Below are 24,868 nucleotides of genomic sequence, written 5' to 3'. Positions count from 1 at the left end.
AATAAATAAAACATCTAGGTGAACATCAGATTATGTGATGGTGTTTGATACCAGCCAATCAGAAAGATGAGATGCACCGATTACAATTTTCAAGGCAGATTCCGATTTTTCATTGAGTTTGACCTGCCGATACAGATTTAAGCCGATTCTGATTTCATTTTTTCTAACCACTTTACAGCACACACAAATATTTATTTTCTATATATATATATATATAATAAAACACCACTTTTACCCAAACTGGTTAATAAAAACAAGTTTAAATGGATACATTCTCTATAAATATTTGTCTTCATTTTCTTTTCTGACATAGCCTACTCCTTGTTAAAACACACTATACATGCAAATTATGTGCATTTTTTTGAGTGAAATCATATTTATTTTGTCCATCAAAAGTGTGCTTTCACTTTAACTGAGCGTGAGCAGCGCTACAAAAATAGACTCGGCGTCGAAACCCTCCACTTCACTGCTGCTCATGCGACGCTCCTGCTTGACGCTCACGCGCTGCTCCAGCTCGCGGTGTGAATGCAGTCACTGAACATGCACGCCGAAAAAAATTCGCGCTGCTCACGCGCCGCTCGCGATCTGAAACGGCGTGCATGTTCAGTGAGTGCATGTTTGTGTGCATGTGTGATGTTGATGTTGCGCGATGTTATTCATGCGGCGCCCGAGTGCATTTGAATCGGCATATGTCAGACTGAAAATCACCACTAGCCGATCAATCAGATATCAGATAGGCTATGCAACAAATTATTATAATGTTTTTTCATAACAATACTCATATTAGCAAATATTTATTTTTTAACGTTTTTTAACTTTTTTTTCCCAACTTGCTGCGGCCCCCCTGGCGCCCCCTGGCGGCCCCCACTTTGAAAACCCCTGCACTAGGCTACATTTTTGGGTTCTGCAGGTGTTTAAAGTCCTAAAATGAAGATTTCTGTGTAAGGATTAAACGATTTCTCTTATAATGCTCTGTTGCACACAACCATTAGTGCCGTCACTGTGAAAACGGCTGAATAAGTGTTCAATGGTTAAAGCTTAATGAAGCAGGTTAAGTTTAATTAAAGAAAGCTGTGACGTCTGTCCTCGTGTAATCAAGGTGTTCAGTGCTCTCGTATCACATATCCAGAAAACAGCCGAGTGTGAAGCTTTCCTTTTTCTATGCTAATCGTTGGGTTTATCTGTAGGTCTCTGCTTCGGTGACAAAGTAAGTTAACCACCTTTAAACAAAATTCTCTGTATACCCTAATATTCTGTGAAGGATAAATAAAAATTAAATGAGATATGCTGTTTTATACACTTAAATAATAATAAATATAAAAAAAGAGCATTGATGGTTCCTTAAAGAACCTTTAACATCCACCTATTGCACAAAAGGTTATCGTGGATAACCTTTTTTTTAAAGAAGTTTTTAAGTTTCTTTGGCAAACTCAAAATCACTGTGAAAATCTCCTTTTGAAAATTTGATTTAGCCTACTCAGGTTGATGTAGACACTAAGCAGGGCTTGACTTTAACAACAACAACACCTGCCAAATGAGGGTGGATTTCAGCAGTGGCTTGTAACACAGTTTTCATGATTATTCTTAGTTTCACCCTCATGGACTTTTAGTTTGTATCCATCAGTCAAATGTTTCATTTGTTCTCAGTTTCCCTCCACTTGTTTGTCTCCTTGGTTACTCATTGCATTCTAGTTTATTTATATGGTTATTCATCAGTTCCCTCATTTGAATCACCTGTGTTAATCAGTCATCTTTGTTTTCACTTAACATATGCCTGTACTCATTTGTCGGTTCTCGTTAATGCTTATGTTCAGTTTGGTGTAGTTCTCTTTCGTTTAATTAAGTCTGTTCACTTTTATCTTCATCTTCGCATAGCATCCTACAACACACTCAGCCAAAGTGGGACAGCAGTCACTCCTACTAGCCACTTTGGCGGGTTAATTTTATATATAATATAGATTTTTCAATTATAGTCTTTTAAAAAGGCATCTGAAATAATAAACTAGAAAGAAAACACATGTGTAACAGTATAATGGGTATGTGTATCAGGTCTTAAAGGGATACTCCACTCCATTTTACAACTCCCCCAGAGTTAAACAGTTGAGTTTTACCGTTTTCGAATCCATTCAGCTGAACTCCGGGTCTGGCGGTACCACTTTTAGCATAGCTTAGCATAGATCATTGAATCGGACAGGACCATTAGCATCTCTCTCAAAAAAATGACCAAAGAGTTTTGATATTTTTCCTATTTAAAACTTGACTCTTCTGTAGTTACATTGTGTACTAAGACCGACGGAAAATGAAAAGTTGCGATTTTCTAGGCTGATATGGCTAGGAACTATACTATCATTCCTGCGTAATAATCAAGAAACTTTGCTGCCGTACCATGAGTCCAGCAGGCGTAATGATATGACGCAGCGCCTGGAAATAGGTCTAATAGGTTAGACAAACTTAGTCCCAGTCACGTTGGAAGTTACTGAGCTGGGGACTATTTTCAGGCGCTGCGTCATATCATTACGTTAGTAATAGTTATAGGTAATAACGTATAGTTCCTAGCCATATCAACCTAGAAAATCGCAACTTTTCATTTTCCGTCGGTCTTAGTACACGATGTAACTACAGAAGAGTCAAGTTTTAAATAGGAAAAATATCTAAACTCTTTGGTCATTTTTTTGAGAGTGATGCTAATGGTCCTGTCCGATTCAATGATCTATGCTAAGCTATGCTAAAAGTGGTACCGCTAGACCCGGAGTTCGGCTGAATGGATTCAAAAACGGTAAAACTCAACTGTTTAACTCTGGGGGAGTTGTAAAATGAGCCTATTTCCAAAAAAAGTGGAGTATCCCTTTAAAGTGACAGCAGCTTAATATACCTGCTGCCAAATTATGAGATAATATTAAAAATGATCTATATGTCAGTTCCCCACATTGTATCGATGTTCAAAATTGTGGCCAGTGAAAATGCAGAGTGGCTAATAACTTTGGAAAACAACTATAGCCACAGTCGCTGGTGATCAAAAGTTAATGTCAAGCCCTGGCTATAAGTATGTAAATTGCATTGCTAAATTGATTCTTGATTCCTAGAATATGTGAAATTATGTAACTTATTCCTTTCAGTGAACGCTTCAAATAATATAACGGAATCAGAGGAGAACTATTGGTCCAGAATTGAGAAGTCTGTTCTCGCTCCCATTCTCACAACTGAGATGGTACTGGGTGTTTTGGGAAATGGACTGGTTTTGATAGTTAAAATAGTGGTAAGAATAATGTATATTCTCTTTTCCCCTTAGAGAATGTTTTAAAATACAATGAACTACCTCATGCCTTGATTTATTTTATTTTCTGCTTTCTCACAGTGTAAAGACCATTATCAGTGTCTTTACTGGCTGCCACTTTTCAGTCTCACACTCTCAGATTTCTTCTGCTCCTTCCTCGTAATCTGTGGCTCCCTCTTAGCTGTACTGGGTGATGGTCAGATTTCACCTTGGTGTGAGGTGGTGAGCATGCTAAAGTTCACCTTCATCACCTCTTCCATTGGAAGTATAGGTATGGCTGACATTGAACAATTTATAGAGTTAATTATAGCTCCGTGGGATATCTTTACAAATACTGCTTTCATTGTCATTAGTAATAAAGGACAATATATAAACAGTCCTTTGTACTGAATGGGTGCAGACAGGTGCGTTGGACACAGGATATATTACGAGGAAAGATGAAATAATCTTGCACACAACCATAGCTTTCATGAAACCAAGTATTTATCTAACAAAAGTAATGTGACCATCTTCAGATATTCAGAAAAGTTGTTGTTTTAATTAATACTTCTTACAAGCAGTACCAGTGTTTGAGATTTTTCTGCTTTCATTATAATTAATAAAAGGGTTAAAAAGGTAAAATTCTTAGAAGAAAGTAGAAAACAAAATTATTCTGAGAGCTAAACTCCTTGTTTGAGACTTCAAAAAAATCTAAATTATCTATATAAAAAAGTTATGTCACATTTATACAATTCTTTTCCTCTGTCCTCCTCCTCGGTTTGGGATTTTTTCTTCTTTCATTATTATTTATTTGGTTATTTGATTTTTATTTGGTTATTTAAAAAGGGTAAAATTCTTAAATGATTAAGGCAAGTCTTTGAACTTTATTTTCAAGTATTTTTTAAATTAAATTGAATTAGAAAGCGAAGTTATTTTGAGAACTAAACTCATCGTTTTAGCCTAAAAAAAAAATCAAAATTTTCTATAAAAAAAAGTTATGTCACAATTACAACAGTTCTTTGTCCTTAGCTTGGGATTTTTCTTAATTTGTTATAATTAATAATAAAATGGTTTTTTTAAATTATTATTTAAATATTTAGTTATTTAAAAGGGGTAAAATTCTTAATATGATTGAAGCAAGTCTTTTAACTTTAAATTTTAAGTTTAAAATAAAAACACATTTAAATTAAGGTGAATATTCTAAACTTTCTAAAAGTGTTATGTCACAATTCTAGAATTCTTTTCTTCTTTGTCCTCAGCTATTCTCTGTGTTCAGAGATTTATGGGCATTCCTTCCAAAGGTAAAATACTGTCTATTGTCATGGCAGTTGCATGTGTGGCATCATGGTGCATTGGAGCTATATTTGGAGCAGTGCCAGTAGTCTATGACTGGATAAGGTGGGTAAAGATGCTCAGAGATACTCCAAATACTGTATATGCATCTCCATAACTTCTCACTGTACTCTGCATCCCATGTTCAGGTATGATCCAGCTGAAATGCTGTGTGCAGTGTTCTGGGAGAGCAGTTACTCTGACATGCTGGTTTACATCCTCTGTGCCTTCTCCATCTCCATCTTCATCCCATTCCTCCTCATACTCTGCTGCTCCATCCTGACTTGTGTAGGCTTTGGGAAAGAGTGTTCCAGGTTTGTAGAGTTGGAAGTGATGAACACAGAGGTTTTCATAAGGATTTTAAGGTAATTTCCTGTGATATCAGTTTGCACGTTTTATCTGTTTGTATAGCAAGGATGACCTGTCCTCTATCACGCCACTACTGGTGATCTTCTATCTGTTCTGCTATGCTCCCTTTGCTGCATCTGAGGTGAGAAAAGAATGGAAAAATCTTCTGTTCTGTGTGTTTTTCAGTGGCCTCTCTGGTCCATGATAAAAATTCTGCTCATTCTTGTTGTCCTAGTTGGTTCTCCTTGGAAGGCTTGATCTGTCCCCGTCTCCTGCATGGCTGAGATCACTATCATCAGTAATGGCGTATCTGGACTGTTGTTTAAACCCATTCATCTACTGCACAAATAAAGACTTCCGAGAAGCAGTATTCATACTGTTCTGGAAAAAAAGGAGATCGACTTTTTCAGAGCCAGTGCTGACTGGGATTACAAAGCTTGAAATATGAAGATTATTTACAAGCAAAAAGATAAAAGTTTTTTTTCTTTTTCTGTGCAACACTTTGTAATGCATCATATTATGATTTTTAATTGTAACAAATGATACACTTTTCTATGTGCTGAGATACCAATATTGCAGTGTGTTTTTGCTCATTGTGTTAATGAGTCAAGTTAAGGCAAGAATAATACTAGGCTATTCATTTGCATATTGTGCATTTACATTCATTTTTAGTCTTCAACTTAAAAACTGGAAAATGAGACTATTAGGAACTTGCATAAACTTTTAACAGTAAGACGTATATAAAAATATATAGCATAGAGAGAGAGAGAGACAGACAGACAGACATTTGGTAATAAAATACTGTATTATAGGGATTCAGTCAAAATAGCCAATACATAAATGTCTCATGTTTCTATATGTTAGGAAAAATATGCCCCCTTTAAAAAATAAAAAAGGATTGCTTAAATGAATCAGGAGGATGAAGATCATCATCAGATCAGTGTGTATTTACAAACTCGTTGATCACATTAAAAATTTGTACAATCTGTAGGCTGTCAGTGTGACATGATGTTACAAATAATACAAAATATAGCATATGTTCATTGCCTTATTATTCGGTTGTATTGTGTTCACAGTACGTAGGCTACTTATTAAATTACATGTATGAGCATTTATGAAGAGCGTTTTTGTGCATTTTCACTAAGGCGAGTGAGAAAACAAAAACTGTAATGAAACTGCAGAATGTCGCAAACTTTGGACCAGAAATGTCCCGTGAGATTTTGAAACAGCCAGTACTCTGCAAGAGAATGATCCAGAAGCTTCAGAACCACGAAACCTGCGCAGGACAGCACCGCCAACCACAGGTAGCGCATGGACTGCGTATCTCCGTGGCTCATCTGCGCTCGGACGCCTTTGAACACGGCGCAGGAGACGTGGAAACCCAGAGCTACCTCAAACCCTCGGTCGTGGAAGAGCGCCAGGCCATAGCTGAGGATAGAGCACGATTCGACCATTAAAGCGTAACGAGATGACCAGCCTTGGTCAATGACATTACACCACACCAGCACCCACGCAAAAATAGGTAAAGTGAACCACTGGTCCAAAACAGCGGGCGCGCGCCGCAAGGTGGCCAAGCGGACCCACTGCACCGGTCCATATGCGACTGCCATGAGCGCAAACACGTCTTTGGTGTAAGCGGCTCCACTGCTGTTTTTACTGTCTGACATCCGTTGCAAGATCCAATAGATTCCCAATAATATGTATCCTGAATTTATCAGACAGTTAAACGGCATGGCCAAGAAGGCAGGGAGATCGTCTACTTTCTTCTCCGCATAGTGATCATAAGTGACATCCAACAAAACTTTGTCGAAAATGTGAGTGTTTGCAAGCGCTATGCAAAGCAGGAAGGGCACGAGAACGTGGGCGACCGCTGACATCGTAATTTTTTAAAAGAAATACAAATCCGTTTAAAGCGACGGCAAGAAAACATGTGGGGTATTGTGTACAAAGTACAAAACAGTGGTTGTGTTCCGCAATCTAGATCACGTGACGACCACTGTAGGCTTTCATTGGTTGCCACAGTGACCTTGGAACTCTCTGAATTAGCATATAACCATTCTACTATTTTTTTTTTAATGTAGGCTATACCATAGACACATAATAAATAAATGTATTTATTATGTCTATGGGCTATACTGTGTACACTGTACAGTATGCACATTTTCTATATGGAATAGCCTTTACCCTGATGAATCTGACTTACTACATTTGTCAAAATATGCAGCCAAGAACACTGTATATTCCAGGTATACTTTCACCACTTCCAAAAAGATGATAAAGACATTTACAAAAATTTGGATTGAAAATGGAAATGAGCATCTATCGTCTTTATTTTTGAGATAATAACTATGCTACTCTAAAAACGGTCGCCGTGATTTTGGCAAGTAAGACGCTATCCCTAGCCCTAAACCTAACATTTATACCTAAAATCAGAGAAAAAATAAATGTGTAGAAGCCCCTAACCCTTGCTGTAAGCCTAAACTTGACATTAACTGTAAACCTGGCCCTCAAATCTGATTGGTTGATTGGAATGTTGTTCCAGTATCCTCTGAATGGATCCTCCAGAAAGTTGTACTTGGTGAAATCATGGTTATCTCTGAAATTACACATGCCAGTTGATGTGGTCATATGACAAAATTGCATAGAACAGTTTTTCATTCATTCATTCATTCATTCATTCATTCATTCATTCATTCAGTATGCCAGTAGTTCTCCCCCAGGGGTCTCAAGATGACTTAATAATAATAATAACTTATATATGTTATATAATATATTTCTTATTTTAATTAAAACTGTAAAAACTACAAAAACGGTCTTGAACAAGGAAGCCTATTTTAAAATTGTGATGAATATACATTTTTATAATATTGACAAACTCATAAATATCTTGTACAATGTACAAAAATACAAAATATTTTTATAAATCCTTAAAAATCACGACAAAAGTCATGGGGCCTTTGAATATTGTTGTAGACAATGGGGGACCTTGGTGTCAAAAAGGTTGAGAACCACTGCAGTGTTGTGTATGCAGTAAGCATGTGTTTTCACTGGTGTGGGTGTGAGCACATATCTATGTGTGGAAGTCATGAATTAGGGACATCATTTACAGTCAAGGATGCAGTTCAAAGATCAAGTGCAAAGTCCCGGAAGGAATTTCTCAGATCACTAGACTTTCCTGTTTGTCAAGTTTGTCTGACCAATGTGCTTCCTTCTAGCTGGCAAGATCCAAATACAGAAAGATTCTTTAACATTTCCAGTCAGGATTGTTTTTCTTGAAAAAATCTTTAAATGTTTCCTGCTTACATGCAGCCCAGTAAAGACTAGAGATATGTTTGATTATGAAAAATAACATAACATCAAGACACATTCTGTAAGTTAATCTTTCTAATCTAAAGATTTAGAAAACAGGTTTTGGCAGTACAGACATGCTGGACTATAAAAGGAAGTTCAAAGACAGAGAGAAGGCAGTGACTAAGAGGGAAGCACAGAAACAAGGTGCTCCACACTGCTTGCACAACTGTTTTGCAAGAGCTATAGACTATGGATTAAAGAAAGAGAGAGATTAAGTTTTAGCACTCTTCAAAATGATTAAGCAGGATATGTAAAGGATAACCGAAAATGAGAGACTATGGAGGAACAAACAGCAAAGGTAAGCAAATCAAGATAAGATCTGCAAGAACGCATTTAAGTTCTTAAAGAGCGCACAAAGATCAAATATGATATATGGTTTGAATAATATATTAGAGTAGGCTAAATATGCTCTGTCGCTATTGTACAATCTTATAAAGTACTAAACTAAGTTTGAAGAAATAAAAGGTAAATAGTTACATAAAAGCATTCATTTTCTTTTTTCATGCAGAGTGATGTGAGGGATGGTCATGAGAATGACATCTCATTGCTGCAGTCTATGCTGCTGAAACTTAACACGAGTCCAAGAAAACGTGTTAACCGTCCAAATAGAAGTACTTTCAGATCAGATGCACTTCCAGATACAACCTCCCAAAGTGTGTTTTACCGATCTCTGGAGTCTGAAGAATGTATAGCAAATGAAGACAGGAACGATTTGGATACCACAGTCAGATCTGATGGCGATGAGAAACAACCAACAAGGAGTTCTAAAACAGAAGATGGAAATGAAGGGGTTGAAGAGTTCAGAGGGCCTCCCGATGAGTTTCATGAATGTGAGAGAAAGAGTTTTCCTCCCATCTCTTTATCCATACAAACACAGGCGGCAGAATCAAGTCAGGGACCAAAAGAAGGTGAGCTGTTGGAGGACAAAAACAACAAAGAGCCCAGCGTGGAGGAGCACATGGCTGGAGCTGCATCACTGCTTAACAATCCGTCTCAACAATCATCTGCATACGTGTCTCTCCTCTCGATGTCCTCAGAGAGATGTGACACTGCACAGATGGAGTTTAAGCATGAACATCTAGATGAGGCTTGTGGTGGTCCCTCAAAAGCAGTTGGTATGGACACAAGCAGTGTTCTAACCTATCAAACTGCTGTGAACGTTACAAGCAGGACAGCAAGATCCGCTTCAGATCCATTAGCCCGGAAGCGTAGGGAGGAGAAAACCCTCTCAGCTCCAAGCATGTCAAACCTCCAGGAATATGAAAACATTGCAGATACAAAGAAAATGTTCAAATGGGAGGATTCAGATATGAGTTTCGGGGGGGTGGAACAGGAGAACTCTCTTGTCAAAATGCAAAAGAAGGGAGTGAAAAACAAGATGAAGAATCTTACTCATAAACTGATGGAAAAGTTGAAAGAAAAACATGATTGTGAGCACGCCGACAACAAGAGCATCCAAGACAGTGCCGCCGCCATCCAAGACAGTGCCGCCAAGACAGTGCACGCCGACAACAAGAGCATCCAAGAAGAGGCACAATCTGTATGTTTACTTTATCATACTTCTCATACATCTTAAAGTATGACAGATCTTTAATTTCAATGAATGTTGGAATGATAATTAACTTTTTTGTCAGCTGCGTTTTAACTATTTAACTTTTCCTTGTGCTCTTTTTTCAAACTAAATCGCAATGAATCACCATGCAGCTAAATTCCATGGAGATGGAGGTTGAGGTTCCACCACCACTTCCACCAAAAAAGGGGAAATATGTTTTCTTAAACAGGTGGGATATGCTAAACATATTTACCAGTGTTATTTTTATATTGTTTATATACTATTATTGTATTTATTCATATTTTGTGAATTCACTTTTATTGATATTTATCTTAAAGGGATAGTTTACCCAAAAATGAAAATTCTGTTATTAATTACTCTTGTCGTTCCAAACCCGTAAGACTTTCGTTCATTTTCGGAACACAAATGAAGATCTTTTTGATTAAATCTGAGAGATTTCTGTATTCTCTATTGACAGCCTTACCAACAACCACTTTGACGAGATTCAATCGCTTTATGAAAAGATTTAATTTAGTGTGCTGTGTAACATGAGAATGAACCTCATTGGTTCTTGCAGAAGCTCGAATGTGCTGTGTAACACGAGAAGGAACATGCTTGAGCTTCCGTTACCAGATCTGATGTGTGAGTTGATTAATGTTTATATGCGAATAAAAGCCTAAATTCAATCTGTTCAACATAAAGTAAAAGTCTTTTCTGAAAATTTGGACTAACCCCTTCAATTCATGTGGATTAGTTTTACGATCTCTTTATGAACTTTTTGAAGCGTTGAAGTGTCAGTTGTGTGGCTGTCAACGGAGGGACAGAGATCTCTCAGATTTCATCAAAAAGATCTTCATTTGTTTTCCAAAGATGAACGAAAGTCTTACGGGTTTGGAACGACATAAGGGTAATTAATGTCAGAATTTTCATTTTTGGGTGAACCCTTTAAATCAGGGTTCACCAATCTCAGTCCTGGAGGGCCGCTGTCCTGCAGAGTTTAGCTCCAACCCCAATTAAACACACCTGAACCAGCTAATCAAGGTCTCACTAGGCATACTAGAAACTTTCAAACAGGTGTGTTGGAGCTGGTTGGAGCTAAACTCTGCAGGGACAGCGGCCCTCCAGGACCGAGATTGGTGAACCCTGCTTTAAATAATTCATGTGGGACCGATGATTAAATCGTGTAAATCCAACACACCTTTTTTCAGTGCAAGGGTCTCAACCTCAGTTCGGGCTACTGTCCTGCAGAGCTGTGCTCTAACCCTAATTAAACACACCTGAACAAGGTAATCAAGGACTAAAGGATTACTAGAAACGTCCAGGTATTTTGGAGCTAAACTCTGAATGACAGTGATCCTCCAGGAGCTGAGTTTGACACATGTGATATAGACCAGGGGTTCTCAACTCTGGCCCTCGAGGTCCACCTTCCTCCAGAGTTTAGCTCCAACCTTCATCAAACTCACCTGCCATATCTTTCTAGTAATCCTGAAAACATTGATTAGCTTGTTCAGGTGTTTTTGATTACAGTTGAACTAAAGGTGCGTTCACGCCATGTCGTAATTACTTAAATTACATGATTTCAACTTGTAAAAAGTGTTTACGTCCTCGTAGAGCTCATAATTACTTCTTGTAAGATGGGAATTGTTCGAGAGTTCCTACTTATACTACGTGACCCCTGCATATTAATTTAGGCATTGATAGTGGTGCCATAGAAATGCATAATTCCCAGTCCAGAATATAACGTTGCATGTTGTCATCTTGAGACTACTGTAACTACAACAAGAGCACTTCCTTATATGTATTATGACGTCCAGCTATTTATAACTCATTTCTAGTTCTGTGACATTCCTTTTATGTGAAGTGATGGAACAAATCAAACACAAACATGTATGATGTAATAGAGATCTGCTACGGCTGGCCCTTAAAAACTGGAAAAAATATGTTAAAGGATAAATGGTGGAAATACATAGCCTCTTGTAATATCTCAAGTTGCACACAAAGTCCACTATTAAAAACACTGTATCATATTTTGAGGGAACAACAAATGGTAACACTTTATTTCGATAATCCACTTTAGACCAGTGTTTCCCTGGAGGCACACCAACATCTCAATCAGCTCCCTAGTTCAGTAGTCAGGGTACTGTTCAGGGAGTCTGCCATTTTAAGTGCTGTCTGTCTCATTCACAAATTTCTTCTAGTGCACTGAAATGTTTGCTCCCTTAAAAGTCCCAAAATGCACCGTGAAAACCAGGGAGCATCGATGCTCACTATGTTCCCTTAACGGAAGTTCTGAAGCACAAAACATAGATCACACGGGTGAGCCAACTCACTACACATAATGACATGCAATAGATGTTTTTTAAGAACCATTATTTAATTATATTTCAGCATAAACGTACATCACTAGAACACTGTAAAAAGTGAACAGTTGGATCAACTTAAAAAAATTACTTCAATTGGTAACACCTAAAGAAATTAAGTTAAGTTTTCTCAACTTAAATTATCACATTTTATCGTGAAAAACGTGATAATTTAAGTTGAGAAAACTTAATTTCTTTAGGTGTTACCAATTGAAGTAATTTTTTTAAGTTGATCCAACTGTTCACTTTTTACAGTGAAAGTAATGAACATAATAGCTAACATTTATAAATTATTTATGGCTGAAATTATTTATGGCTGCACTTGCACTTATATGTAACAAGCAAAGTTTTCATAATAATGTACTTTACATAAAAAAAATAATTTCATAAAGATATCAGTTCTGCAGTTGTTCATAAATACAGTAGTGATGTTTTACAATGAGGACGTTGTCATGTCACCGGAAATAGAGTCATTAGTGCCATGTGTCGTGAGTGCAGGGTCCTTACTGTCCTTACCAGTGCCCGAATGAGATTCTCGAACTACGAGGCTGGGGAGCCGATTGAGACGCATCCCAACACTACACATTTTCAAACTCTTCCTAAACAAACACGCCTGATTCAACTCATCAGCTCATTAGAAGAGACTCCAAGACCTGAAATAAATGGGTCAGATAAGGGAGACCTAAGGGACATTCAAAATTTGTACTGTTGGCGTTCCTCCAGGAACAGGGTTGGGAAACACTGCAACTACATGGCAACTAGAGGTCATTAGAGTAGACTGTATGCTTAATATCTGCTGACTGTATACTTTGTATTTGCAAGTACATGTCAACTTATTCTACTAACCTAAACCCTAACTCTTATGTAAAAGTCTACTAATACTAATGAGAGTTGACATGGAGTTGCAAATGAATGAGAGTTAGTTGACATGTAGTTGAAAAGTTACTTAGTTAACAGAATATCTAAAGTGGACCGTCAAAATAATGTGTAACCCAACAAAGGTTTGAATCTATGGTAACACTTTTCAATGAGGTCCCATTTGTTAATGTTATAGTTGCAATGAACAATATATTTGTTGCATTAATCTTTGTTAACTTTAGTTAATACATATACAATCTAATATATCTTGTCTTTCTGAGCAGAGCATTTACCTTAAAGGACTTCAAACTCAATCTTGAACCGATCAACTTAATGGATGAGATATTCACAGGAAACGAATGGCTCAATTACCTGCCCAGCAAAACCAGTCCAGCAGAGAAAGACACCAGTGATCAACCAATGACATATGATGTTCTCCAAACAGAAAAAGCTACTCAGCACAATATTCCACTGTTGACACCAAAGCAGGACCAATCAGAGGACATAAAGAACAGTCAAGATGATGTTAGTGATGCTCAACAGGACAATGTAGCAAAAGTAAACAGTGACTTGCATTTAAGACAGGATGAAAATACTTTTGCTATTCCTAAGGCACTGCTAACAACTAATGCAATAAAACAAATGGCATCTGAGATAGACTGTAAGTCAAAGAAATCAGATGACATCTATGACTGTTTGGACATGTATATTATACCCAAAAATGATTTTCCATTAATGAAAAGAAAGTCATCGGATGCTCCGCCGATGGACTTTTCAGCAGTCAAGGTGGGGAACACTTCTGTATTTCTGTCGTTAAAGTAACTAGGTTATGTTAATATGTGAGAGACTTAATTATTTTTCCTTGATTTTAACTGTAACTTGATATAAAGTGGAATAAATGACAAATACGATTTTTTCTCTCTCAGTCATCTGAATTGCTGGACAGCTCTGCTCTCAAAAGTCGAATTCGTCTCAGCAAAAAGAGACCCCACAAACCACTCAAAAAAGGTGAGAAAAACGCTCTGGAGGGTGGAGTGAATGTACTAAATGAGAGAAATGAACATGTGCAAACCTATGACAGATTTGTTGCTCTCGTTTTTTCTCTCAGTAAAAGAAGAAAAGTCAAAAGCCAAATTCTACGAGATTCCCGAAAACATCCTGAATGAATCCCCTGTCCGTGCATCTCTACCATTTAACAGCATCCCCTTTTCCAAGTCTCCTCCTCATCATTCACCACTGTTTCTAGATCACACCGCCACTCCATGACTGCTCTATCATCTGCAGTTGTCAGGTCAATAATATCACATACAGTAGACAATAATCTAAAAAAACACACAGCAAGGCACAAATAGAGAAAGACCATTTTATACTAAAACAATTCCATTATTTAATCAAGTAATGTAATCATTGTATTAATGTTATGTCCGATTTTCTACTTTCTCAGCAGATTAAAAGACACCTTGACTGTAAAGACTGGAAGATTCAAAACTGAAGTTAAAGGACATTTATTGGTGGAAAAAGTGTTTTACTGAAAAACTACTGAAATGACAGTGAGTTTGGATTGCACTGATTTAAGAAGATGTTACAGTGGATAATGGTGATCATGTCCTATTTTCCTATTTGCTAGGAAATAACTCACCTTTTTTATTCACCCTAACAATTCTTTTTATAACAAATGTCATAAATATTATTTATCATGTTAATGTAGGCAAAATGGAATTTTGTGTTATTGAAGTTAATAATACACCTGTTCATTCATAACTGCTGATGAACTGTAAAGCACAGTAAATCATAGTCTTTTTCCATATTATAATGAGATTTATTATGTGAAATAATTTTAGATTTTGTGTGTGCGTCCTTTGCTTGCTTTTCGATTTCGCTCATGAACTGTAAATCAACAAGCTATTAATTATTGTTTTTTTCCTTTCCATCCCTTTCCCTTTTATACTACTTCCTGAATTCAGTTTTGTGCTTAATGTGAGAATTCTGTGAGAAACCAAATGAAATTCTGCAGTATTTAAAACCTGGCTAAAGGTGATGACTTTGAAGTATTCAAGTATTCTTAATTAGTGGTTCTTAATCAGGCAAACACTAAATAAATAAAATCAAGTGCTTGTTTTGATTGCAAAAGTTCTTTATTATCATTTTAATGAAGAATTGTTTTTATTTTATTTTTTGTTGATGCATAGAAAATCATTTAATTCAGAAAGTTTTATGGGATGATACTCAGATAAAACTGCTCCATCTACACCTGGTCTTCTTTCAGCATGTCATGTCTGAAGGCGCAGATGTAGTTCCCTTACGAGAACGGTTCTCTCGTACTGCGTTGCAAACGCTATGGGAAAACTCCTTTCTCGAGAATATTGAAGCCTTTATTTGAAAACGCATTGCAGCTGCACAGCAAGAGAGCATGGCAGCTCGATAGAGCGAGCTGATAGGCTGTGCTGCGGCAACTGCACGAACCTATGGCGAATCAGCAAAGGTAAACGGTCCAATCGGAGCGCTTGGCACCTTGCCAACCTGAGCGCGCCAAAATAGGCGTGGCTGAAGAGTATAAATTCAGAGAAAATTCGCCATATGACAGATTTATCTCCTTCAGATCGAGCTGTTTCTCACCTCTTTTCGCTGACTTCTCCGGAAAAGAAGCCTTCTTGTCGTGGAACAGCCCTTCAGTGGAACAGCTTCAGCGCCGGCATCATCTCGCCTGCTGATCGTTTCCCTGTGGCATCCGTTGACTGCGCTGAAGAGGACCATGAGCCTAAGAAGCCGTCCTAACCGATGGGAAGAGGGGTTCTTGTCCCGCTGCGGCCGGACCACCCCCGAAGATCGCTCGGGTGCATCTCACAGCTCCCTCTTCAGTTTAGGCGGCTGGAGTTGTGTTAAATGCAGAATATGGGCCCGTCATTTGTCACGCACCCCTGCACACAAACGCTGTTTTAACAGCGACCCACACAGAGCACAAATCGAGCATTTTACCTCACATAAACCTCTGTCAGGCACCCAGGCGCTTCGTCTTCAGAGATGATTCAGCCTCTGGCTTATCGGGCTCTGGCTTGGCGAGCCATCCCCAATGTGTCAGACTGGGTGATGAATACCATAGTGAACGGGTACTCACTTCAGTTCGCCCGCAGACCCCCACGCTTTCGCACTATAACTTACACTTCGGTAGGGAGCACTATGTCTCACAAAGTGAGTCGGGCTTTTACAGCCGTTACTTACTCGTTCCGAAGAAAGACGGCGGTCTAAGACCCATTTTAGATCTCAGACACCTGAACAAGGCCCTCATGGTACGGCCATTCAGGATGCTCACGACCAAACACATCCTGGCACAGGTCCGCCCAGGAGATTGGTTCTTTTCAGTAGATCTAAAAGACACGCTTACTTTCACATCCAAGTAAGCCCCCATCACAGGCCATTCTTAAGATTCGCCTTCGAGGGGCAGATATATCAATACAAAGTCCTACCATTTGGACTGGCTCTAGCACCTCGTACATTCACGAAGTGCATGGATGCGGCTCTCTCCCCCCTGAGACAGCGGGGAATGCGCATCCTAAACTACCTTGACGATTGGCTCATACTGACATGCATTCCTCCGTGCTGGTTTACATGTGATTGGGTTCACCACTTGTCCAAATTTGATAATTCCAGGAACCATCAAGCTAAAAAAAATTACCAGACTGAAAAGGGAGAAAGAAGTAAAAAAAAAAAAAAACTGAAGAAAGAAAGTCAGAAGATGTTTGTTTGGGTAGTGGATGAAGCAAGTGGATGCATGTCAATGAAAAACATAAAATAACAACTCAGTCATTTCTCTTTGGTCTCCCCATTTGTGAACCTCTTCAGACTTCTGTCTTTTTAAGAATTCAAAGCCTCCAAGAAAGTTTCTTGGGTTAAATTTTTTCACAAGGCAGAGCAAGTAATTATTATCCTCTTTACTATGCACTGACACCAGATGTGCACCAGGGGCTTTGGACCTACACTTGAACTGAGTATGAAACAAGAACATTTAATGACTACAAAACATATATATATATTTTTTAATGAGGCAGGTAATAATGTGGCGATTAATACAATAGAATTTTTTAATGTAACAATATAACAATTTATATATATATATATATATATATATATATATATATATATATATATATATATATATATATATATATATATAAAAACAGTGCTATAACCTACCTCGGCTTCAGTGAAGTTAGCAGGGCTGTTGAAGTATTTGACACAGTGGCGGCCCACTTTGAACCAATCAGTGAAGCCATGCACATCACAGGCTTCAGGCATATTGAACCACGAAGTGACATTAGTATGGTCAACATCAAAACCTAAATGACAGAGTCACACACAAAACTATTACTTTGAGCTCTATGGCATTTTAAAAACATGATAGGTTGGTAGTTTTTCTTTGTCTGTTTGAAGGGTAAACTTAAATAAAATAATCACAAATAAATAAATCACACCCGCTACGGAATCCACATCCTGCCTGTAGAGAGGTATAATGTGGAAATTACATATATGGAGAGGCCATTAGGGCAGTGCAATATATGGATTGTCTCTGAGGTAGCTCCTGTCACGGTTCATGAATTCACTGTTTCTCTTTCCTCCCGTATATCAGTGTGTGTGTGTGAGGGTGATTGCCAATCACCGTAATTATCAGCGCCAGCTGATACCTATCAGCCGCGCCTATATATGTTCATTGCCTGGTGTCTTGTGTTGTCAGATCGTTGTGAGAATTCCTGGTTTCCTGTTTCCTGTTTCCTGTTTCCTGTTTCCTGTTTCCTGTTCACCTTGCTACCTTGCTACCTTGCTACCTTGCCTGTGTTGGATTCTAGTTCCTGTGATTGCCGTTCTGCCCTGGGATTATTTTCTCATCCGGATATCATTGCTTCGCGATTCTCTCTTCACTTCTGCCATCACCGATCGGGTTGCCTGTCAACGTCCCTGCGCCATTCAGTTTGACCATTCCTGCACCAGAATGTTTGAACATTGCCTTACACTATACTTATCAATAAACTGTTGTTACTTGCATCTTGTATACTCCATTATTTATCATGACAGCTCCGGCCTAATTTGGGAGGAGTGAAGAACGGAAAAGACACAGGCTCGCCGATAGGGAAGCCGTACCATGTGTAAGAAATTGTAGTCCGCTTCGACCCAGATTCCACTCCAAAATATATTTTAGAATGAGCTCATCCCCAAAATGGCTTAATTATCATAGAGATGAAAGAAAGTCAAGTTATATTCTTTCTTCATCATTTGGGTTGATCACATCCTGAACAAATGGTAGTCAATTGTAGAATGGAAATGGGTGTGGGACACAGAGAACCATCTCAGACAATGGGTGTCTCAACTTCATTAACATACAGACCACAGCTGTTACAACAAGAGCAACTTCATTTACACCATGGAAGAATACACATATGGGATCATTGTAGGGATTACAACATATGGCACTTAACCTAGCACAGGGGTCAACCATTGAGTGTACGTCGCCGGACTCTCCGCCACATCTGACTGCCGAGAGTGGTGAAGGAATTTAAAAGAGTTCGCCAGATGGGGAACTCAACCGAGGAGCAAGATCAGCACACGTATCCGGTCCATAGGAGGAGAATGGCGCAGCAAGTGAGACACCCAGCGGGTCCCCGACGTTCACTGGCCACTTGGGGCGAGTGCACGGGAGGACACTGGCTCTACACAAAGACTATAAAATCTGGCAGATGTGTTGGGTGTCGCCCAGCCCGCAGCTCTACCCTCATGCATGAGTGCTTTTGCCTTGTAGACTTGCAGAGGCAGCCTGTCCAACAGCACTGTAAGACCCAGCAGCCATCATGGACACCCCGGCAGAGTAAAATGTATCTAAAACTGTGTAACTGTGATCTAAGTTGGATTGACTTGTATAAATAATAAAACCGCTAGATCTTGTAGTAATGGATACAGTTGTGATCTCTTAGTGTCAACCTTAGCTGCTGCTGCAGCTCACAGTCCGAATGCTTCATAGATTTTGTCTCTTTTTGCATTTTTACTAAACAGATAGCTACACAAATCTTACCTTCTTGTCATTATGAGGTATTACCCTGCTGAAAAAAACAGCTGAAAAAAAAGCATAAACAAGTATGATTCCCATGTCCACCAGCTTTCCCGCTTGGCATGCTGGTCCCAGCATGCAAAACATACCTTATACTTTTGACCAGCGAGGCTGGATTTGTTCAGCAGGGTAAGCAGATGTATGTGTAAATTTTAGCATAAGGCAGCAACATAACAAAATGTTTAAAAAAATTAAGGGGACTGAATACATTCTGAACGCACTGTATGAGAGTCATTTAAGCAATCCGATCGATTATCATGTATAAATTATAAGCCCTAAGAGACATTTAGCATAACTAAAGTAACTATGCATATATACATAGGCTACTGTAACTATGCAGTAACTCACTGCATCCTAATGACTTAAGACTCAAATTTCATGACAGGCAGAGAGAAAACGGCCAGTGTAAAAATAATAATAAGTTTCTATTAACTTAATTTGTTTAACATACATTTTTTTTCTTTTTTCACTTTATGCCAGTCACTCTGTCTCTTTCATTTTCACAACCTCTTCTCTCTCACATTTGTTTTTCTCGCATTTTAATCGTGCATTTCGCTTTCAGAGTTATCCATCACACATGAAACGCTAAAACAAATGCACTCTGAAGATAACAAATAGCTGCTTTTATTATACAGAATATATATATATATATATATACAAGTTATAACTTAAAGTTATTCAATCAGCAAGTTTTTTCTTGATTAGAAATGACACATGCGTCTCCCAGAAGATAATAAGACGATGTTCAAGAGGCATCATTGTGGAAAAAATTATTACTCATCTTTTATTTACATTTGAACAAAAAGTGGCATGTCCAAAATTATTCATACCTCTCTCAATAAAAAGAAAAGCCTTTATTGGCTATTACAGCAATCAAACGCTTGCTATAATTGCTGACCAGCTTTTTGCATGTCTCTACTGGTATTTTTGCCCATTCATCTTTAGCGATAAGCTCCAACTCTTTCAGGTTGGAGGGTCTCCTTGCCATCACCCTGATCTTTAGCTCCCTCCACAGATTCTCAATGGGATTTAAGTCAGGACTCTGGCTGGGCCACTGCAAATCGTTAATGTTTTTGTCTGCTAACCATTTCTTCACCACTTTTGCTGTGTGTTTTGGGTCGTTGTTTTGCTGAAATGTCCACTGGTCCCCAAGGCCAAGTTTCTCTGCAGACGGCCTGATGTTGTTGTTGAGAATTTTGATGTATTGCTCCTTTTTCATGGTGCCATTTACTGTGATTAGGTTCCCTGGTCCACCGGCTGAAAAACAACCCCAAAACATTAGGTTTTGGTGACAGTGGGGATGGTGTTCTTAGGGTTGAAGGCTTCTTCTTTTTCACGCCAAATGAAGGCTACATCATCGTGGCCAAACAATTAAATTTTTGTTTCATCTGACCATAAAACAGAAGATCAGAAGTCGTCTTCTTTGTCCAGATGAGCATTTGCAAAGGCCAAGCGAGCTTTTGTGTGCCTTATCTGGAGAAGTGGTGTCCTCCTTGGTCTGCGTCTGTTGAACCCAGCGGTGTGCAGTGTCCGTTGGACTGACTGCCTTGAGTTGGGCTTGCTTGCCAACAGCAGAGCCCAGATTCATCAGGATGGCCTTGGTGGTGATTCTTGGATTATTTTTTACCTCTCTCACTATCCTCCTGGCCAGCACAGGTGTCACTTTTGGCTTCCGACCACGTCCTCTGAGATTTCTCACAGTGTGGAACGTCTTGTATTTTTCAATAATAATTTGCACTGTAGCCACTGGAACTTCAAAACATTTAGATAAGGTCTTATAGGCCTTTATGACTTGTGAGCAGCCACAATGTGCAGCCGCAGGAGTATGAATAATTTAGGGCTTGACTGTGTGTATATATATATATACAGTGAGGAAAATAAGTATTTGAACACCCTGCTATTTTGCAAGTTCTCCCACTTGGAAATCATGGAGGGTCTGAAATTGTCATCGTAGGTGCATGTCCACTGTGAGAGACATAATCTAAAAAAAAAAATCCAGAAATCACAATATATGATTTTTTAACTATTTATTTGTATGATACAGCCAAGTATGATTAAAATAAGGTCTGTGCTAAACTGTATTGTATGCAAACATAAACATAGCTTACACACACCCATATCGAAAACATGAATTTTGAAGCTATTTTTATTCAAAACAAAACAAAAGAAAGTTTGGGGTGTTAATGTGTGCTGTTTACATTGTAGAACAAAACGTCCAAGTTTCAAGTTATGTTTACCACAGACCTTATTTTACTAATAAATTGTAAAACCCCATTGTAAAACCCCATAGGAAAATCTCAAGGGAGACCAGTGGCGAATTTGTCTTCAAGGTTTTGACATCATCCCTGCACCAATGAATATGTACCCCGAATATGTATTTATACTGTATTTGAAGACAATATCCACTGGTACAGTCCATGCAATACAATTTAAAAACTCGAAATAACTCATTTATATTATAAAACATTTTTATTCATATTTTAAAATATGTTGTTTTCACAATTTTGAACACAAAGTTATGTTTAAGGTTCATTGACAGATAAAACAGTTCAGTCTAAGCTACTGCAAGTCTAAGTCAAAGCTGTCATCACTTTGAAGGCGCATACGTAGTTTTTCTTCACATAACAAGCATTGTCGTTCCACTTGCCAACATCTAAAAGAAAGCAGAAAAAGGTCAAACCAACATAGAATGTGAGAATAAAATAATCATGATAGATTCCAGGTTACATTTTATACCAATCATGCAATTTATGTGATTTTACCAATAAATAGTAACAATTATTGGGACAGTGGTATCTTCCTTTTACTATATGCAAAGTCAACTACTTGAAATATGAAAAGTTTAACAAGTGAATTTTAGGCTTTTTAAAATTGCATATTTTAAAAAAGAAACTCTTTTGCTTACGACTCCAGTTCATTTCCACGCAGTCCTCCCTGTTACTGAATCTGTTGCTGGGCTCACCAGGTGTCCAGATTTGATAGTTCCAAGAGGAACCGTCAGTCCAGACAAATCTACCAGACTGAGAGAGTGACAAAGATCAAACATTTTAGGGTAAAGGTTATAGGCAAATGAAAAATGTACTTTTTAAATCACTTCTGTCTCATTTGCCTGAAAAAACTCAAAGGCTCCGATCCAGATGCGCAGGTTATGTGGACTATACTTGATCACAATGCAGAGCACGTCACCATTAGCCTTTGCGTTGTGCATTGACACCAGGTGTCCACCAGGGGCTTTGCTTCTGCAGCTGAACTGTGCGCGGTAAAGAGCAACAACATTAATAAGAAACATCTTTATAGAAAATGAGGAAAGAATCATTTGGAGATAATTACAGATAATATTAAGTCAGTTTCTTTTTAATATGTGTTGTCTATTTTGTCCCACACTGACACTACTTACCTCAGCTTCAGTGAAGTTGAGACTATTGCCAAAGTATTTGACACAGCGTGATCCCACTCTGAACCAACTCTCATAGCCAGTCATTGGACAGGCTTTAGGCAAAATACAGCCAAATGAGGGATTTAGGCCAGCAGCCTCATCTAAATGTGAACATCACACCAAAATTTGCCCTTGGGGGTTAAAAACTTTCTTTAAAAATATAACATGAAATATTTAAATAAATTAAATAGCCTAATTTTAATCAGCACCTCTCTCCATGGTTAAGAAGCTACCTCTTCCAAAAAGGAAAGTCATCAACAAAAAGCTAAAAATCTCCATTACTGCTGCACACTGTGAAGGAGAGAACATGATCGGTGGAAGCTTACAATATTGTTTTATAAAATAGTCATTTAAAAGAAATATTCGTTATTTATTATTATTTTTTTTTTTTTTAATAATTTAAAAATAATACATGGTTACCAAATGGTACTAAAAGGGACTTACCACTCCTTCCACTCGTCTTCCGTGTCTCCTCATAACATTTAGTCTGTCTTAAATCCGTCACTTTTTTTTCACAACTCCTCCCTTTCTCTTACTCAGCATTCAGTGTGTCTAAAAGAGTTCCACATGAAAGCTCATAGCATGAGTTTCGTTGAATAAAAAAATTATTAAAAAAAGGTGAATGATTTGTCACCATGAAATCAAAAACCTTTTTATGGATTATTGCAGTATTTATTATAAATGATTTATCCGTGTAGCCTATCATTATTTTTTTTTAAATAACTTATGTTCCCTCCAAATCTTTAATCAGAATAACTTTCCCTCTCTGATGATTTTACTTTAGTTTACTGCTGCGAGGGCGGGACAACCTGTCTTTCAGATGAGGTCACAGCAATAGAAAACCACAACCATCCAAACATCCAGCCAATTCCCAGTGGACAAAATCAAGTCCCACCCTACATTTTTTCTTGTTTGAGAAGCCGTTTCACTCACACTAAAAAAAAATAAGCTGTTGAACGAACTTGATTAAATTAAGGAAAACTTTTCCACGAAAATGAATTACATTTTTCCAACAAAATCTAATTTGTTTGAAATGATTTGTTGTAATCTTGTTGTATGAACTTAAATTCATTTAGTCATTCCTGCTAGATAAAGTTTTGTCAGGCTGAATACATTTAATTTTTGCCCTGCCCAAAATCACCAACATTATAATTTTAGCTAATTTGACTCTACAGTTATTTCCAATGATAGAAGCTACTAGTGTTCAGTTTAATTAAAACCACTTTTTACAGAGTAATATATTACTAGTGCATGTCTGCGAATGAGGTTTAATGCATGTATAGTAAGCATACTGAGGCCCACAGCCCTAAACTAAACACAGTCGCCACTCTTCTGCATAATGGTAACCACAAAATTCAAAAACATTACAGAAAGTCCTCTAAGTTTCTAACATAACTGAATATTAAACACTAACATTAACCAACAACATCTTTCCATTTACAGAAAAACACATAAAATAACACTTTAATCCCTAAATTTACCCTCCTAATGCAGTCCCTTGCAAAGCATGCTGGGAACTACAGATCCACTGCCCAGTTAGTTGTCAACCAAAATGATTCATGTAGTTTTCACACAAATTAATTAAGTAAACTTCAGCTTTAAATATATTAGGTTGATTGAACACAATTAAATTAAGTTGTGACAAAATATTAAACAATTGTGTTACTTTTGCTTATTTTAATTAATTAAATTTAACAAGAGGCAAAAATTCATTTTTTGAGTGCAGATACACATCACAATAGGGAAGATAAGACTATCCCAATGTCTGTTTCATGCCAACATGAATACAAATTATCTGTGGAGCAGATTGACCAAATTAAGATATGTAGATGCATTATTTTGGTTTGGAAAACACCTTTAACTTATAATATGCAACATAATTGTGAAAGATTTCACAATTTGTTGTTGTTGAAGTTGCAATCAAAATGCAGTTGGCTCAAACATCTGATCCCAACTTGAATGGGCCTAATGCTTCTGATCTACTAACAAGCTTGCTCCTTTACCACACTATAGACCGTTATACCACTGTGCCGTGTGGTTACAGACACTGTTGCTGATCTCTTTAAATTTGAACTTCTACATTTCACATTGCAACTACATGATGATGGAAATCATATGCTGAATGGCTGTACTGTTATGACTCAAGACTTTAATGTTATTTTTCAGAAAATGACTGCAGAGCATATTATATTATTTTTTAGCTTAGTAAATGTTGCCTATATTTCTCCTTATATATGTCAGGATTATGTTCTTTGTGTTTTAGTTCTCTTTTCCTGTGTGAACT

The 24,868-nt window shown here is 37.8% G+C and overlaps 4 protein-coding genes across 5 annotated transcripts; 2 read left to right on the top strand and 2 right to left on the bottom strand.

Moving 5' to 3' along the window:
• The first annotated feature begins 1,068 nt into the window (after positions 1–1,068).
• Positions 1,069–5,921, top strand: LOC311073237 (galanin receptor 2b). The gene is made up of 7 exons (XM_084098774.1): positions 1,069–1,207; positions 3,117–3,256; positions 3,356–3,545; positions 4,513–4,651; positions 4,735–4,899; positions 4,997–5,075; positions 5,169–5,921. Coding segments are annotated over exons 1-7 (927 nt in total). The 5' UTR covers positions 1,069–1,206; the 3' UTR covers positions 5,382–5,921.
• tmem187 (transmembrane protein 187) lies at positions 5,860–6,897 on the bottom strand. The gene has a single exon (XM_084098794.1). It carries the CDS (start codon positions 6,808–6,810, stop codon positions 6,046–6,048), a length of 765 nt encoding a protein of 254 aa, XP_083954920.1. The 5' UTR covers positions 6,811–6,897; the 3' UTR covers positions 5,860–6,045.
• Positions 6,898–8,396: 1,499 nt separating this feature from the next.
• Positions 8,397–16,211, top strand: LOC311073229 (uncharacterized protein). 2 transcript variants are annotated; one of them, XM_084098747.1, is made up of 7 exons: positions 8,397–8,582; positions 8,793–9,824; positions 9,989–10,065; positions 13,339–13,840; positions 13,981–14,062; positions 14,163–14,345; positions 14,499–16,211. In XM_084098747.1, the coding sequence occupies exons 1-6, from the start codon at positions 8,562–8,564 to the stop codon at positions 14,318–14,320; spliced, it is 1,872 nt and encodes a 623-aa protein (XP_083954873.1). In that variant the 5' UTR covers positions 8,397–8,561; the 3' UTR covers positions 14,321–14,345; positions 14,499–16,211. The 2 variants fall into 2 exon arrangements, with proteins under 2 accessions (XP_083954873.1, XP_083954874.1); XM_084098748.1 differs by having other exon boundaries at positions 8,400–8,582; positions 14,502–15,679.
• A 4,958-nt stretch (positions 16,212–21,169) lies between these two features.
• Positions 21,170–23,088, bottom strand: LOC311078465 (lectin-like). The gene is made up of 6 exons (XM_084107292.1): positions 23,029–23,088; positions 22,794–22,875; positions 22,546–22,685; positions 22,258–22,398; positions 22,054–22,168; positions 21,170–21,801 (listed from the first exon to the last, which is right to left on the bottom strand). Exons 1-6 carry the CDS (start codon positions 23,059–23,061, stop codon positions 21,719–21,721), a joined length of 594 nt encoding a protein of 197 aa, XP_083963418.1. The 5' UTR covers positions 23,062–23,088; the 3' UTR covers positions 21,170–21,718.
• Between the last annotated feature and the right edge of the window lie 1,780 nt (positions 23,089–24,868).

The sequence above is a fragment of the Abramis brama genome (genome assembly GCF_963993115.1).
Source record: "Abramis brama genome assembly, chromosome: 2".
Lineage (NCBI taxonomy): Eukaryota > Metazoa > Chordata > Actinopteri > Cypriniformes > Leuciscidae > Abramis > Abramis brama.
The sequence above is the reverse complement of the archived record's forward strand: the minus strand, read 5'-3'. Positions and strand labels throughout refer to the sequence as shown.